This window comes from Grampus griseus (genome assembly GCF_964374135.1).
Source record: "Grampus griseus genome assembly, chromosome: 4".
NCBI lineage: Eukaryota > Metazoa > Chordata > Mammalia > Artiodactyla > Delphinidae > Grampus > Grampus griseus.
In genome coordinates, this window is record NC_138997.1 from 34,096,882 (window position 1) to 34,114,279 (window position 17,398).

Genomic DNA, 17,398 nt, shown 5'->3' on the forward strand with positions numbered 1-17,398 from the left:
AAAACCTTGTAATAACCTGTAATGGAATATAATCTGAAAAAATAATATATATCTATATCTGAACCACTTTGCTGTATACCTGAAACTAACAACACTGTAAATCAACTATACTTCAATTCTTTAAAAAAGGAAACTGGAAGAAAGTAACCTGACTAAAAGAGAAAAAGCTATAATGTGCATATGAATTGCCAGGGAGTCTGTCAAAATGCAGTCTCTGGTTCAGAAGGTACGGAGTGGGACCTGCATTTCCACACTTCTAACCTTCTAAGTGATTCTGATGCTTCCAGTGTGACAACTACACTCTGAGGAACAAGGTCTCAGAGGAAATAGTGGGGAAAGCTTTCCACATGAGCATTGTAATCAGACTAAGCCAGTCTGTGAGGCCATTATACCCTGCAGTGTGTAATGCTGATGGCGCTCTAAAAAGTGTTCTCAATATTTCAGTTTTAGAATTGGTTTTCAAATATGAGTTTAATGAAATGTTTTCTTTGGAACACACATACATATATTACAAATTGCTTCATCTAGGCTAAGAAACTAAATGTTCAATACAATGTTTTCCTCATCCTGACTTATCAAATTAGCTCAAATCTTAATTTTTCCTTATTTTTAAGCATTTCTACAGATCTCTTGGACTTACTAAGGCTGCTGTCACTTTTAATACAACAGTGTCCATTCAGCAGGTTTTAGATATTAAGAAGAAAAGATATGTAGGCAAATAAACACAGCTGAGTAAAGCTACTTCTAAAAATAGAAGTACAATCTCAAAAAAAAATGTCAGTAGAGTAGATGCTCACATGCTCACAGCAGCTCTCACCTTTAAGTAAAACAGAGGGCAACAGAAAGTGCCTAATGTAAGTTAGTGATGTGGTCTGTGGTTAAATGTTGGTAGCATATTTTCATGAGCACCAAATGTGAGCTACAATTTATGACACAAACTACAGATGCACCTTCTCAGCCACAAAAACCTGAGTAGCAAAACTGTGACGTCTACAATAGGAACCAATATCCTTGGTGCAGGAAGCCAGCAACCAAATGTGTACCTAACAGCTCATGCTCTACTGCCTTAGCAAACAAAGCAAAACAACATACACACACAAATACACAATTTATCTGGTTTACTCATTAAAACTCTGATTTTAAAATTAAAAATACAGAATATGTGATGATTATTCACTATAAGCTATTCTAAATCATTATGTTCAGGTCCAAATACCACCTCATAATTGAAACTGGTTTAAATCAATTAATTGTCTATTTATCTATCTGTCTGTGAGTATTTTTGCTGTGATTGAAAAAAGTATAAGAAAAATTAAAATGTTGGTCTCATACATTTTAAACCCTAAGATAACTCTTGAAAGAATTGTCTCTGGACAAGACAGACTACATGCATAGCCACATGAGGCAAAAAAATCTCTTACCAAGGAGAGGTGATTTCCTCCAGTACCCATCTCTTACTTCAATGTAATCATACCAGCACAAACTACTTTTGTATAGGTCCATCGTAGTAAAGTTTAAGACAATCTTCAAAATGTAACAAAAGAATACACAGATTAAAAATGATTGTAACTTCACATGGCTAGGAACCCAGGACTACTGTGAAAAGAGATTCATAGCAAATTTTTTTCCTGTATTAGTATCCCTCTAATATTTTTAAAATAAACACCTCAAAAAAACACCCATTTTCTCATTTACTTTAATGTCTAACAATTTAGAAGCACAATGTCAATAAAGAAACTAAACATTTCAGCAATTAAACCAAAGTTTCTGTAAAGTTAATTTGAACAATTGTGAAACAAACAGAAGTCTTTATTCAAATAGTTTATTTTGAATTTTCTTAGATAAGCATGACTTAAACCATGAGAACTTCTGATTTTACTGAGTGTCTTCTTTTTAATAATTTATTTCAGACATCTATAATTACATTAAAAATAACCACCATGTGCCATATTCCAGGAACATAATATCATTGTGTATGTTGAAATGTTTTAAATACAGCTCTAGAATTCAAATTTGTCCATGTAACTATAATCAAAGACAGATGTCACTATGTTTCTCCAGATCCAAGAATATGTATTCGAAGACGTTTTAAGTTAGAAGATCTTATACATGACCCTTTATTCTGTACTTTGTTTTGAAATGATGCTGCCTTTTAAGATAATTCAAGAGCAACTTTAGAAAAGACAGTTTTCTTACTGCTTTATAAAAAGACTTTACTTTTCATATAATTAACTTTCTTTTTAGTTGATTACACCAAAAAGTAGAGCCAAACTAACATAAAAATGCATATATCTGCTGAGGTAAAATTCACTTGGAAAATACTTTTTTATATTCAAAAACTCATTCTAACTCTATTCTGCTTAAAACATATAAGATGCTTAAGGTGTACAATGAACCTGTTCTTTAATCTAGAAATTGAAATGGACTTTGTCCAAAAGCAACAAATTATGAATATTTGACATACTTCTAATATAAAACTGTAGGTTGTAACAGTATTTACAGAATCCTTTTGTGTCAATATAAAAATTCCAATGTAGGAAGACTCTCGAGGAATGAAAAAAAAAGGAAAGAAAAAGCATAATTTTGAATCCATATTCCCTAAAAGTACTACCTTTTTTGTGTTAGAAAACATATACTTCTCCCCTTTCTTGAGCAAAGTATTTAACAGAAAGGTAAGTACTAATTATGGCAAATCCATCCTCACTCAACTAGCTTACTTCTTCCTAGGATGAAGATACAGCATAACAATAAATATTTCTCATGGCATCTTATATCTCAGCACCATGATGATCATTGATGAAATTGTATGCCAAAGTTGGTTTTAATTGCCCATATAAATAACAATTTCACAGAGATGGAAATTAAGAATTTATCTAACTATAATGAAAGTCAGTTGTACCTTATAATGGTGTTAACATTTCACCGTTAAATTCAACATTTACCAGTTTCTTTAAACATGTACTTTCTTGATTACAAAAGGGTGAAATCTATCAAGGATGTGAAAATAGAGACAAGATGTTGTTTAACTGTAATGCAGTAGGTGTGGCATAATTTGCTTCAGTTTAATAAAACTTCATTTATTTCTTTCTACCTTATTTATAGTTTTTTTTTCTTTTTCCTTTGTTTTTTTTCTTCATCTGATTTTATCATTCTAAGTATTCTAAAAAACCTTTTACAAGAATTTCCAAAATATCAAAGGACAAAGAACTAATCCTTTTTTTCCCTTTCTTTTTCAATAACCCTCCATACTTGATTATCAAAATGCAGTTTCTAAACTATTTTTCTGTAGTTACCAATATGCTTGCTCTTCCATCTCTGAATACCAATTCAACATTAGGTTATTCTTAGGACATAATTAGGAAATAATTTCTGGTTTTCCCCCTTAACTTTATATTTACTTTAAGTCTGCTACAAATGGGGAATACTACCACTGTCTGATATTAAGTTTCATTCTCCATTTGTATTTTCCCTGTAGCAACCACCAGGGTTTCAACTCTGTATGATCATATGAGAACTAATTTATTATAGCAGAGAGGGCAAAACTAGAATACAGACACAAACAGTAGACCTCAAGGCTCATTTGTGGCTTCCTTCTGGGGTATAAAGGAGTTGTATAATGGTATGCAAAGAGTTTCAACTTCCTCCTTGATGAGGAAAAAATCAGCTAAATTGGAGGGATGTGTGTCATCAAAATTTATTCAAAATTGAAACGATGTGGTTGGATTGCTAACAAACAGTTAATATTTGAAGTCTGGAACACACACACATACACATACGTGCGTGCACGTGCACACACACACACACACACACACACAGTTGGAAGGGGGGTAACTCTAAACAGAAAAGTTTCCTATCTTGTTTTTAATCTATTTTAAACTCCAAGCACTGTGAAGGAACAAAACTGGCCTACTTTAATGTAAAACATAGCGTCCTTTAGAAGCAGAAAATGTAATAAAGATAGGTTTTCGAAAATCAAATCTTAGGGCTCTGATGTAGAAGTGAAACGTTGGCCTTTGAATAAGGTTGCTAGCAGAATCCATAATTGAATTACAAATCAAAAGCACTTGAAAAATACTTGATTGTTTTATATTATGCTATTTTATATAAATACATTGCATCTTTTTTTCAAAGAATGATGAAATAAAAACTACCTAGCACAATTATATAGATGTTTTATTTCTTATGTTAAGTATCAGTTTACCATTTCTCAATTTAAAATTAATCATAATTCCTCTGGAACATGGGATTGAGGGAGATACAAGGAAAATTCTAAGATTTCCTGTGATCTGTTCGGGGTCTTACTTGCTATTCTGCAAATTAAATGGATTCAATTGCTGTGGAGTTTGCTTACTAAAGACTTTGTTTTACAATCTTACAGAGTGAACAATCTTGAAGAAAGGCAGATCAACAGTCAAGGGACTAGATGTCTGGAAGTCTCCAGAGAATGATATAAGCAGTGAACTTTTGTCAGCACGATTAAGACATTACCATCTACCTAAACTAATTCCATGAACACCATAAAAAGACCAATTAGAATAATATTTATACCTTATAGTGCTGGGGATGGGGAAGGTAGAAATCTTGTCAATTAGACTGATATTATTAAATAGTTTTTAGAAAGAGATATTAGAATTAAAAGCAGTAAAATAAAATAGATTTCAGGGCTCCATCCAGAAGCAGCTTGGACAAGTCTGATAAACTCTCTAGGCAGACAACTATTTTCTTCTCAGAAATAAGACTAGGGGCAAAATCAGGGACCAGTAAACTATACCCCATGGGCCAAATCCAGCCTGTAGCCAGTTTTTGTAAAGAAAGTTTTGTTATACACATTCGTTTACAAATTGTCTATGACTGCTTCTGCAATACAATGGTAGCACTGGGTACTTGAACAAACTGCATACCTGGCAGAGTCAAAAATATTTACTGTATATCCTCTCCAGAAAGATTTGCCAAATCCAAGAATAATTGATAATTAAGGGTTTGTTCAGTGCTGAACTATATCATACTAAAGGGAAAATTTGCATTTATTTTCACAACTAGGAGTTGTTTGTGACTTTGAGTGAAAAAGTGTAGGTTCAAGTTCTAGCTTCTCAGTTTGCTAGTTTACTTAAACTTTCTGAGATTGAATGAATGTTCTTGCTATAAAATAGAGATCATCATATCAGGCTGATCTCAGCAGAATTAAATCAGAGAGATTTAATTGGATAATGTGTAGAAAAACACTAAAGTAATCTAAATACATTGTTAAGATTCTCATGTATTATTATTTTCATGGTACATACTTGAGCATCCCTTACAATATAAATCCTGAACAGGAGTTGAGGAAGATGGCATAAGAGTAAGAGGCGGAAATCACCTTCCTCCCCACAGATACATCAGAAATACATCTACACGTGGAACTGTTCCTATAGAACAATCACAGAACGCTGACACGTCACAACACATATTAATCAAACTACCAAAAATTAAATACAAAGAAAACATATTAAAAGCAGCAAGGGAAAAAACACAAATAACACACAAGGGAATCCCCCATAAGTTTCTGGCAGCAGAAACTCTGCAAGCCAGAAGGGAATGGCAGGACATATTTAAAGTGATGAGGGAGAAAAACCTTCAACCAAGATTACTCTACCCAGCAAGGATCTCATTCAGATTTGATGGAGAAATTAAAATTTTCACAGACAAGCAAAAGCTGAGAGAGTTCAGCACCACCAAACCAACGTTACAACAAATGCTAAAGGAACTTCTCTAGGCAGGAAACACAAGAGAAGGAAAAGACCTACAATAACAATGCCAAAAAAATTAAGAAAATGGGAATAGGAACATACATATCGATAATTACCTTAAATTTAAATGGATTAAATGCTCCCACCAAAAGACACAGACTGGCTGAATGGATAAAAAAAGATCCGTATATATGCTGTCTAAAGAGACCCACTTCAGACCTAGGGACATATACAGAGTGAAAGTGAGGGGATGGAAAAAGACATGCCATGCAAATGTAAATCAAAAGAAAACTGGGGGCTTCCCTGGTGGCGCAGTTGTTGAGAGTCTGCCTGCCGATGGGGACATGGGTTCGTGCCCCAGTCTGGGAAGATACCACATGCTGTGGAGTGACGGGGCCCGTGAGCCATGGCTGTTGAACCTGCATGTCCAGATCCTGTGCTCCGCAACGGGAGAGGCCACAACAGTGAGAGGCATACATACGGTAAGAAAAAAAAAAAAAAAAGAAAGAAAGCTGGAGTAGCAATTCTCATATCAGACAAAATAGACTTTAAAATAAAGACTATTACAAGAGACAAAGAAGTACACTACATAATGATCAAGGGATTGTTCCAAGAAGAAGATATAACAATTGTAAATATTTATGCACCCAATATAGGAGCACCTCAATACATAAGGCAAATACTAACAGTCATAAAAGGGGAAATCGACAGTAACACATTCATAGTATGGGACTTTAACACCCCACTTTCACCAATGGACAGATCATCCAAAATGAAAATAAATAAAGAAACACAAGCTTTAAATGATACATTAAACAAGATGGACTTAATGGATATTTATAGGACATTCTATCCAAAAACAGCAGAATACACATTTTTCTCAAGTGGTCATGAAACAGTCTCCTGTACAGATCATATCTTGGGTCACAAATCAAGCCTTGGTAAATTTAAGAAAATTGAACTCATATCAAGTATCTTTTCTGACCACAACAGTATGAGACTAGATATCAATTACAGGAAAAGATCTGTAAAAACTACAAACACATGGCGGCTAAACAATACACTTCTTAATAACCAAGTGATCACTGAAGAAATCAAAGGGGAATTCAAAAAATACCTAGAAACAAATGACAATGGAGACAAGATGACCCAAAACCTATAGGATACAGTGAAAGCAGTTCTAAGAGGGAAGTTTATAGCAATACAATCCTACCTTAAGAAACAGGAAATATCTTGAATAAACAACCTAACCTTGCACCTAAAGCAATTAGAGAAAGAAGAACAAAAAAACCCCAAAGTTAGCAGAAGGAAAGAAATCATGCACATCAGATCAGAAATAAATGAAAGAAAAATGAAGGAAATGATAGTAAAGATCAATAAAACTAAAAGCTGGTTCTTTGAGAAGATAAACAAAATAGATACACCATTAGTCAGACTCATCAAGAAAAAAAGGGAGAAGACTCAAATCAATACAATTAGTGATAAAAAAGGAGAAGTAAGAACTGACATTGCTGAAATACAAAGGATCATGAGAGATTACTACAAGCAACTCTATGCCAATAAAAAGAACAATCTGGAAGAAATGGACAAATTCTTAGAAATGCACAACCTGCCGAGACTAAATCAGGAAGAAATAGAAAATATGAACAGACCAATCACAAGCACTGAAATTGAAACTCTGATTAAACATCTTCCAACAAACAAAAGCCCAGGACCGGATGGCTTCACAGGCAAATTCTATCAAATATTTAGAGAAGAGCTAACACCTATCCTGCTCAAACTCTTCCAAATATAGCAGCAGGAGGAACACTATGAAACCCATTCTATGAGGCCACCATCACCCTGATACCAAAACGAGATAAAGATGCCAAAGAAAGAAAACTACAGGCCAATATCACTGATGAACATAGATGCAAAAATGCTCAACAAAATATTAGCAAACAGAATCCAACAGCACATTATAAGGATCATACACCATGATCAAGTGGGGTTTATTCCAAGAATGCAAGGATTCTTCAGTATATGCAAATCAATCAATGTGATACACCATATTAACAAATTGAAGGAGAAAAATCATATGATCATCTCAATAGATGGAGAGAAGGTTTTCGACAAAATTCAGCTCCCATTTCTGATAAAAACCCTGCAGAAAGTAGGCATAGAGGGAACTTTCCTCAACATAATAAAGGCCATATATGACAAACCCACAGCCAACATCGCCCTCAATGGTGAAAAACTGAAAGCCTTTCCACTACGATCAGGAACAAGACAAGGTTGCCCACCCTCACCACTATTATTCAACATAGTTTTGGAAGTTTTAGCCATAGCAATCAGAGAAGAAAAAGAAATAAAAGGAATCAAAATCAGAAGAGAAGCAAAGCTTTCACTGTTTGCAGATATCATGGTACTATACATAGAAAATCCTAAAGATGCTACCAGAAAACTACTAGAGCTAATCAATGAATTTGGTAAAGTAGCAGGATACAAAATTAATGCACAGATGTCTCTTGCATTCCTATACACTAATGATGAAAAATCTGAAAGTGAAATTAAGAAAACACTCCCATTTACCATTGCAACAGAAAGAATAAAATATCTAGGAATAAACCTACCTAAGGAGACAAAAGACCTGTATGCAGAAAATTATAAGACACTGATGAAAGAAATTAAAGATGATACAAATAGATGGAGAGAGATAGCATGTTCTTGGATTGGGAGAATCAATATTGTGAAAATGAGTCTGCTACCCAAAGCAATCTACAGATTCAATGCAATCTCTATCAAACTACCACTGGCATTTTTCACAGAACTAGAACAAAAATTTTCACAATTTGTATGGAAACACAAAAGACTCCGAATAGCCGAAGCAATCTTGAGAATGAAAAATGGAGCTGGAGGAATCAGGCTCCCTGACTTCAGACTACACTACAAAGCTACAGTAATCAAGACAGTATGGTACTGGCACAAAAACAGAAAAATAGATCAATGGAACAGGATTGAAAGCCCAGCGGTAAACCCACACACATATCGTCACCTTATCTTTGATAAAGGCGGCAAGAATATACAGTGGAGAAAAGACAGAGTCTTCAATAAGTTTTACTGGGAAAACTGGACAGGTACATGTAAAAGTATGAAATTAGAACACTCCATAACACCATACACAAAAATAAACTCAAAATGGATTAAAGACCTAAATGTAAGGCTAGACACTATCAAACTCTTAGAGGAAAATATAGGCAGAACACTCTATGACATAAATCACAGCAAGATCCTTTTTGACCCACCTCCTAGAGTAATGGAAATAAAAACAAAAGTAAAGAAATGGGACCTAATGAAACTTAAAAGCTTTTGCACAGCAAAGCAAACCATAAACAAAACCAAAAGACAACCCTCCGAATAAGAGGAAATATTTGCAAATGAAGCAACTGACAAAGAATAAATCTCCAGTATTATAAGCAGATCATGCAGCTCAATAAAAGAAAAACCAAACAACCCAATCCAAAAATGGGCAGAAGACCTAAATAGACATTTCTCCAAAGAAGATATACAGATTGCCAACAAGCAAATGAAAGAATTCTCAACATCACTAATCATTAGAGAAATGAAATCAAAAGTACATTGCGGTATCACCTCATTCTGGTCTGAATGGGCATACTCAGAAAATCTGCAAACGATAAATGCTGGAGAGGTTGTGGAGAAAAGGGAAAACTCTTGCACTGTTGGTGGGAATGTAAATTGATACAGCCACTATGGAGAATAGTATGGAGGTTCCTTAAAAAACTACAAATAGAACTACCATACAACCCAGCAATCCCACTACTGGGTATATACCCTGAGAAAACCATAATTCAAAAAGAGTAATGTACGAAAATATTCATTGCAGCTCTATTTACAATAGCCAGGACATGGAAGCAACCTAAGTGTTCAGCATTGGATGAGTGGATAAAGAAGATGTGGCACATATATACAACTGGATATTACTCAGCCATAAAAAGAAACGAAATTGAGATATTTGTAGTGAGGTGGATGGACCTAGAGTGTGTCATACAGAGTGAAGTAAGTCAGAAAGAGAAAGACAAATACCATATGCTAACACATATATATGGAATCTAAGAAAAAAAATGTCATGAAGAACCTAGGGGTAAGATGGGAATAAAGACACAGACCTACTAGAGAATAGACTTGATGATATGGGGAGGGGGAAGGTTAAGCTATGACAAAGTGAGAGCGTGGCATGGACTTATATACACTACCAAACGTAAAATAGATAGCTAGTGGTAAGCAGCCGCGTAGCACAGGGAGATCAGCTAGGTGGTTTGTGACCACCTAGAGGGCTGGGATAGGGATGGTGGGAGGGAGGGAGATGCAAGAGGGAAGAGATATGGGAACATATGTATATGTATAACTGATTTACTTTGTTATAAAGCAGAAACTAACACACCATTGTAAAGCAATTGTGCTCCAATAAAGATGTTAAAAAAATGAATCCTAAACAGTTATGAAATAAATAAAAATATTAATCCAATTTACTTAATCCAACTCTGCTGGGAGACATAAAAACATTAAAGTTTCCCAGGAAAATGAACATGTCAAAATAAGGGATTCTTAATTTAAATTCTAAAGAAGAATGGGCAGGAGAACTTGGGGCCTTGGTTTAAGCCCCTGCCTTACAACAGACTAGTTGTTTGACTCAGATCATAATTCCATCAGGGGTTCATTATATGGCAGGTGAAGCCCAGGAGCTGGATTAGGCTGTGAAAATAATTTTTCTGCTTAAGTATATATGATAATATCTGGATTTTGAAAATTTTATTTGTCATCACCAACTATTCACAGGAACAATTTTTATACCTGCCTTTCCTTAATCCTTACTCCATCCCTATATCTAATCAGTTGTCAATTTCTATAGATGCTCTGCAATGCCCCTGAAAATGTTCTCCTCCTTCTATTTCATTGTCAGTGCTCTCCATGCTTCTCTGAATTAATGTAAGAGCTTCACAAGATGAGTTTTGTTTTTTAGTTGAACTATTCTCCAATTCATCCTACACTCTATGATCATTTTAATCCCAGTAAAGTTGGGTTCCCATCATGGTATTGGTGGCTTTACATCCATCTTTATAAATTTCTAAGCCTGGGCATCAAAGATTCTATGTGATAACCTACCTTTTCTGCCTCACTTTCACTATCTCAAACAAAGAATCTTCATCCCACTCATCCCAGACTCTTGCTATTGCATCCTGACAAAGTACCCCAATTTTAGTATTCCTTTATTCAAGGTATACATAATTCTACCTGGGATCCTACTTTCCCCTTCCTTATTTCTAGAAACTCTTCATATCTCTCAAAGTTTGAAATAAATACTGCCCTTTTTTCAGTCATGTCTGGATCTCACAACAAGGTCTGAGCTCTCTTACATCTGCAAATCCATGACAAGTTCTGTCTTGCTTTCTTCAGCTATTTTTCAGTTTGCCTATTATATTACTAGGCCTTGTCCTTGTTATATGTTTGTAAGATTCTTGATGGCAAAGATTTCTTTCACAAACCAGCAGATGCATTTATTTTAATAAAATCAAAGATTTTTCTACGTAGTAATTGCTAAATTTAAGCAGTGGCCTTTGGCAATATAAATATTATATTGTAAATTGACCCCATATGTGTAAATCATTAGATTTTGTAAAAAGAAAGTTTTGCAAAATGAAAGAGGTCAAATAATAGTTTTTAAATGAAAAGAAAAAATATTAACTCTAGTCAAGACATAAGCAATATGCCCTTGTTGAAAGGTCAATCAATTCTAAGGAATGAAAAAACCGATATTATTTGCTTCTGTCAGCTCAGTACAGCTACATTCCCAGAGGCACATTCTGGGCTGTTCCCAGCATTTGCTGTGTAATGTCAAGGACGGCCTGGGATTGAACAGGACTGCCTTTACCTTCGGAACCTCAGTCCTAGGAAGACATACATGTACATTAACAATCTTATTATGATTATTATTATTTTCAATCTTATTTTTAACTGTGGTAAAATATATATAAAATTTAACATTTTAACCATTTTAAGTATAGAGTTCTGTGGCATTAAGTACATTCACATTATTGCACAACAACACTCTTATTTAAAAAATATTTTTTTCCTGGATAAAATAATATACTTTTATTGTAGAAAAGGAAAGGAAGAAGAAATCAAAACCTATTTGTAAACTTACCAGGAGAAATAAGCATTGTGTTGGTATATACCAACACAATGCTTATATTCTTCTACAATCTTGTCTTAACATATGTAATTTAAAGAATTAGATCTTTTCATGCCTATGATTTTTAACCTGCTTATTAAACTTACCAATAATTTGAAAACATAGTCTCTAGTTCCAGGAAATACAGTCTTTAAAAAAAATAGTTTGTAATACGGGTGCCATGATATTTTAAAATAATAACTCATGTGATTATCTTCAGAGAGAGAAATTTAGTGACAGTCTTCTCATTTATACCATGTTTTATTCCTTCTTAATAAAAATAATTTGAAAAGGAAATTATCAAATAAACATTTCACTTTTTCATTGGCCATTATGTATATTTTTAAAAATAGAATATTTAGTACCTAAAAAAATCAATCAGTGTTTTCTTTCAGCTTTCAAATTTTATTTTGTTTTCAAATTTTCAAAATAACTATCTTTGCATATAAACATAATAGCTGTAGGATAAATTTCTAGGATAAAGTGTTTTGCAAAATGTGACACAGATTAGCAGAGTTCTTCAGAAATGTTATCTCAATGTTTACTTCCAGGAGCTGGGTACTCTCACCATCATTTGATATTATCATTCTATTCCTTCTTTGCCAATTCGATGAATGAAATACAGCACATTGTTGTAGCATCACTTTGATAAAAAATGAGAGTAAACAATTTCATACATTGATTAAATATCTATTTACCCTGATACTTCAATAAATACTCTGCTTCTTCAGTCATTTTCTAATATGGTGCAAATCTTTATTTATTAATTTATGACAGCTCTTCATATATGTATAATATCAATGTTGTCTTATCCATTTGTGCTATAATATTCTTCATTTTGATTTTAATATGTATATTTGCATTTTTATAAAAGAGATTTAGTTTATGTAAATAGCTCTAAGAATTATTTTATTACATTTTCTTATTTTCAATTTATGTACCCGACATCTTTTTCAAAATAAAAAACAAATCACTTATGCTTTCTTTAGAAAAAATATGCAACATAAAATAAAATTTTAGGGACTTTCCTGGTGGTGTAATGGTTAAGAATCTGCCTGTCGATGCAGGGGACATGGGTTTGAGCCCTTGTCCAGGACGTCCCACATGCTGCAGAACAACTAAGTCCATGTGCCACAACTACTGAGCCTGTGCACTAGAGCCCACAAGCCAGAGCTACTGAAGCCCGCATGCTGCAGCTACTGAAAGCCATACACCTAGAGCCTGTGCTCCGCAAGAAGAGAAGCTGCCGCAATGAGAACCCCAGGCACCACAACGAAGAACTAAAGAAAGCCTGCGTGCAGCAACAAAGACCCAACACAGCCATAAATAAATAAATAAATTTATAAAAAAGTTTAATTTTTTCAAAAATATTTTCATTATTATTTATTGAAAAAGCCTTTTCCCAATTTATTTGAGACATCATCTCTATAAATGAGTATGTGACGTCTACTCCTCCCTGAGGCATAATTCTGACTTTTTTAGATTAATCCAGAAGTCTATTTTACATTACCACAGAATTTGAATTACTGAAACTTCATAATGTTTTTCTACTATCTTACAGTGCAATTCACTCCCTTTTGTTAATTATTTTAGAGTTTGCCTTGGGGGAGAGAGCTTCAAGATGGCGGAAGAGTTAAGACGCAGAGATCACTTTCCTCCCGACAAATACATCAGAAATATATCTACATGTGGAACAACTCCTACAGAACACCCACTGAACACTGGCAGAAGACCTCCCTACATACCTGGGTAGGGCAAAAGGCAAGAAACTCCCTACATACCTGGGTAGGGCAAAAGAAAAAAGAAAAAGCAGAGACAAAAGAATAGGGACGGGACCTGCACCAGTGGGAGGGAGCTGTGAAAGAGGAAAGGTTTCAACACACTAGGATGCCCCTTCGCAGGCCGAAACTGCAGATGACGGAGGGGGGAAGCTTTGGAGGAAAGGAGGAGAGTGCAGCCACGGGTGCGGAGGGCAACGCGGAGAGATTCCCACACAGAGGATCAGTGCCGACCAGAACTCACCATCCCAAGAGGCTTGTCTGCTCACCCGCCAGGGCGGGTGGGGGCTGGGAGCTGAGGCTTGGGCTTCGGAGGTTGGATCCCAGGGAGAGGACTGGGGTCCACTGTGTGAACACAGCCTGAAGGGGGCGAGTGTGCCACAGCTAGCCGGGGGGCAGTCCCGGAAAATGTCTGGAGCTGCTGAAGAGGCAAGAGACGTTTTCTTGCCTTTGTTTCCTGGTGCGTGAGGAGAGGGGATTAGGAGCCCCGCTTAAAGGAGCTCCAGAGACGGGTGCAAGCCACGGCTATCAGTGCGGACCACAGAGACGGGCATAAGATGCTAAGGCTGCTGCTGCCACCACCAAGAAGCCTGTGTGCAAGGACACGTCACTCTCCATATCTCCCCTGCTGGGAGCCTTTGCAGCCTGCCACTGCCAGGGTCCCGTGATCCAGGGACAAATTTTCTGGGAGAACACACGGCACACCTGAGGCTGGTGCAATGTCATGCTGGCCTTTGCCGCCGCAGGATCGCCCTGCATCCATACCCCTCCCTCCTCCTGGCCTGAGTGAGCCAGACATCAGAAGGAGCTGCTCCGTTAACCCCGCCCTGTCTGAGAAGGAACAGATGCCCTCAGGCGACCTACCCGCAGAGGCGGGTCCACATCCAAAGCTGAACCCCAGGAGCTGTGCAAACAAAGAAGAGGAAGGTAAATCACTCCCAGCAGCCTCAAGAGCAGCGGATTAAATCTCCACAGTCAACTTGATGTGCCCTGCATCTGTGGAATACCTGAATAGACAAGGAAATATCCCAAATTGAGGAGGTGGACTTTGGGAGGAATGATATATGTGTTTTTTCCCCTTTTTCTCTTTTTGGGAGTGTATGTTTCTGTCTGTGATTTTGTCTATATAGCTTTGCTTTTACCATTTGTCCTAGGGTTCTGTCGGTCCTTTTTTTTTTTATAACATAAAAAATTTATTTCCTAATAATTATTTTTTATTTTAATAACTTTTAAAATTTTATATTCATCTATCTTTCTTTCTTTGTTTCCTCCCTTTTATTCTGAGCCTTGTGGAGGACAGGCTCTTGGTGCTCCAGCCTGGCATCAGGGCTGTGCTACTGAGGTGGGAGAACCAAGTTCAGGATACTGTTCCACAAGAAACCTCCCAGCTCCATGTAATATCAAATGGCAAAAATCTCCCAGAGAACTCCATCTCAACACCAAGAACCAGCTCCACTCAAAAACCAGCAAGGTACAGTGCAGGACACCCTATGCCAAAAAGCTAGCAAGACAGGAATGAAACCCCATCCATTGTCACAGAGGCTGCCTAAAATCAAAATAAGGCCACAGACACCCCAAAAAACACCACCAGAGGTGGACCTGCCCACCAGAAAGAAAAGATCCAGCCTCATCCACCAGAACACAGGCTCTAGTCTCCTCCACCAGGAAGCCTACACAACCCACTGAACCAACCTTAGCCACTGGGGACAGACACCAAAAAGAAAGGGAACTAAGAACCTGCAGCCTGCAAAAAGGAGACCCGAAACACAGTAAGTTAAGCAAAATGAGAAGACAGAGAAACAAACAGATGAAGGAGCAAGGCAAAAACCCACCAGATCTAACAAATGAAGAGGAAATAGGCAGTCTACCTGAAAATCGATTCAGAATAATGATAGTAAAGATGATCCAAAATCTTGGAGATAAGATGCAGAATATACAAGAGACGTTTAACAAGCACTTAGAAGAACCAAAGAGCAAACAAACAGTGATGAGCAACAGAATAAATGAAATTAAAAATTCTCTAGGGGCTCCCCTGGTGGCACAGTGGTTGAAAGTCCACCTGCCACTGCAGGAGACACGGGTTCATGCCCTGGTCCGGGAAGATCCCACATGCTGCGGAGTGGCTGGGCCTGTGACCAATGGCCACTGAGTCTGCACGTCCAGAGCCTGTGCTCCACAATGGGAGAGGCCACAACAGTGAGAGGCCCGTGTACTGCAAAAAAAAAAAAAAAAAAAAAGAAGTAGAAAAAAAATTCTCTAGAAGGGATCAATAGCAGAATAACTGAACCAGAAGAACGGATAAGTGACCTGGAAGATAAAATAGTGGAAATAACTACTGCAGAGCAGAATAAAGAGAAAAAGAATGAAAAGAATTGAGTCTCAAAGACCTCTGGGACAATATTAAACACAAAAACATTCGAATTATGGGGGTCCCAGAAGAAGATGAGGAAAAGAAAGGGACTGAGAAAATATTCGAAGAGATTAGAGTTGAATACTTCCCTAATATGGGAAAGGAAATGGTTAATCAAAACCAGGAAGCACAGAGAGTCCCATACAGGATAAATCCAAGGAGAAACACGCCAAGACACATATTAATCAAACTATCAAAAATTAAATACAAAAAGCAGCAAGGGAAAAACAACAAATAACACATAAGGGAATACCCATAAGGTTAACAGCTGGTCATTCAGCAGAAACTTTGCAAGCCAGAAGGGAGTAGCAGGACATATTTAATGTGATGAAGGAGAAAAAACTATAACCAAGATTACTCTACCCATCAAGGATCTCATTCAGGTTTTTTTTCTTTTTGTTTTACAAATTTATTTATTTTTTATTTATTTTTACTATTCACTGTGTTGGATCTTCGTTGCTGCTCCTGGGATTTCTCTAGTTGTGGTGAGCAGGGGCTACTCATTGCAGTGGTTTCTCTTGCTGTGCAGCAAGGGATCTAGGTGTGCAGGTGTCAGTAGCTGTGGATCACAGGCTTTAGATTGCAGGCTCAGTAGTTGTTGTGCATGGGCTTTGTTGCTCCATGGCATGTGGGATATTCCCAGACCAGGGCTCGAACCCATGTCCCCTGGATTGGCAGGTGGATTCCTAACCACAGCGCCAACAGGGAATCCCCTCATTCAGATTTGACGGAAAAATTAAAGCTTTACAGACAAGAAAAAGCTAAGAGAATTCAGCACCACCAAACCAGCTTTACAACAAATATGAAAGGAACTTCTCTAAGTGGGAAACAAAAGAGAAGGAAAGGACCTACAATAATAAACCCAAAGTAACTAAGAAAATGGTAATAGGAATATAGATATCGATCATTACCTTAAATGTAAATGGATTAAATGCTCCAACCAAAAAACACAGACTGGCTGAATGGATACAAAAACTAGACCTGTATATATGCCATCTACAAGAGACCCACTTCAGACCAGGGACACATACAGACTGAAAGTGAGGGGATGGAAAATGATATTCCATACAAATGGAAATCAACAGAAAGCTGGAGTAGCAATTCTCATATCAGTCAGTGTAGACTTTAAGATAAACACTATTAAAAGAGACAAAGAAGGACACTACATAATGATCAAGGGATTCATCCAAGAAGAAGACATAACAATGGTAAATATTTATGCACCCAACATAGGAGCAGGTCAATACATAAGGCA

At 36.6% G+C, this 17,398-nt stretch overlaps 1 protein-coding gene across 1 annotated transcript in view; it reads right to left on the bottom strand.

The window, feature by feature from the left end:
* TLL1 (tolloid like 1) overlaps nucleotides 1-17,398 on the bottom strand; it is a gene marked incomplete at both ends in the record, with an annotated part of 248,343 nt that overhangs the window by 66,392 nt on the left and 164,553 nt on the right. Inside the window, one exon of the mRNA XM_082653600.1 lies at nucleotides 1,422-1,524. Within this exon, the coding sequence (XP_082509726.1) occupies nucleotides 1,422-1,524 (103 nt within the window). The remainder of the gene's footprint in view (nucleotides 1-1,421; nucleotides 1,525-17,398) is intronic.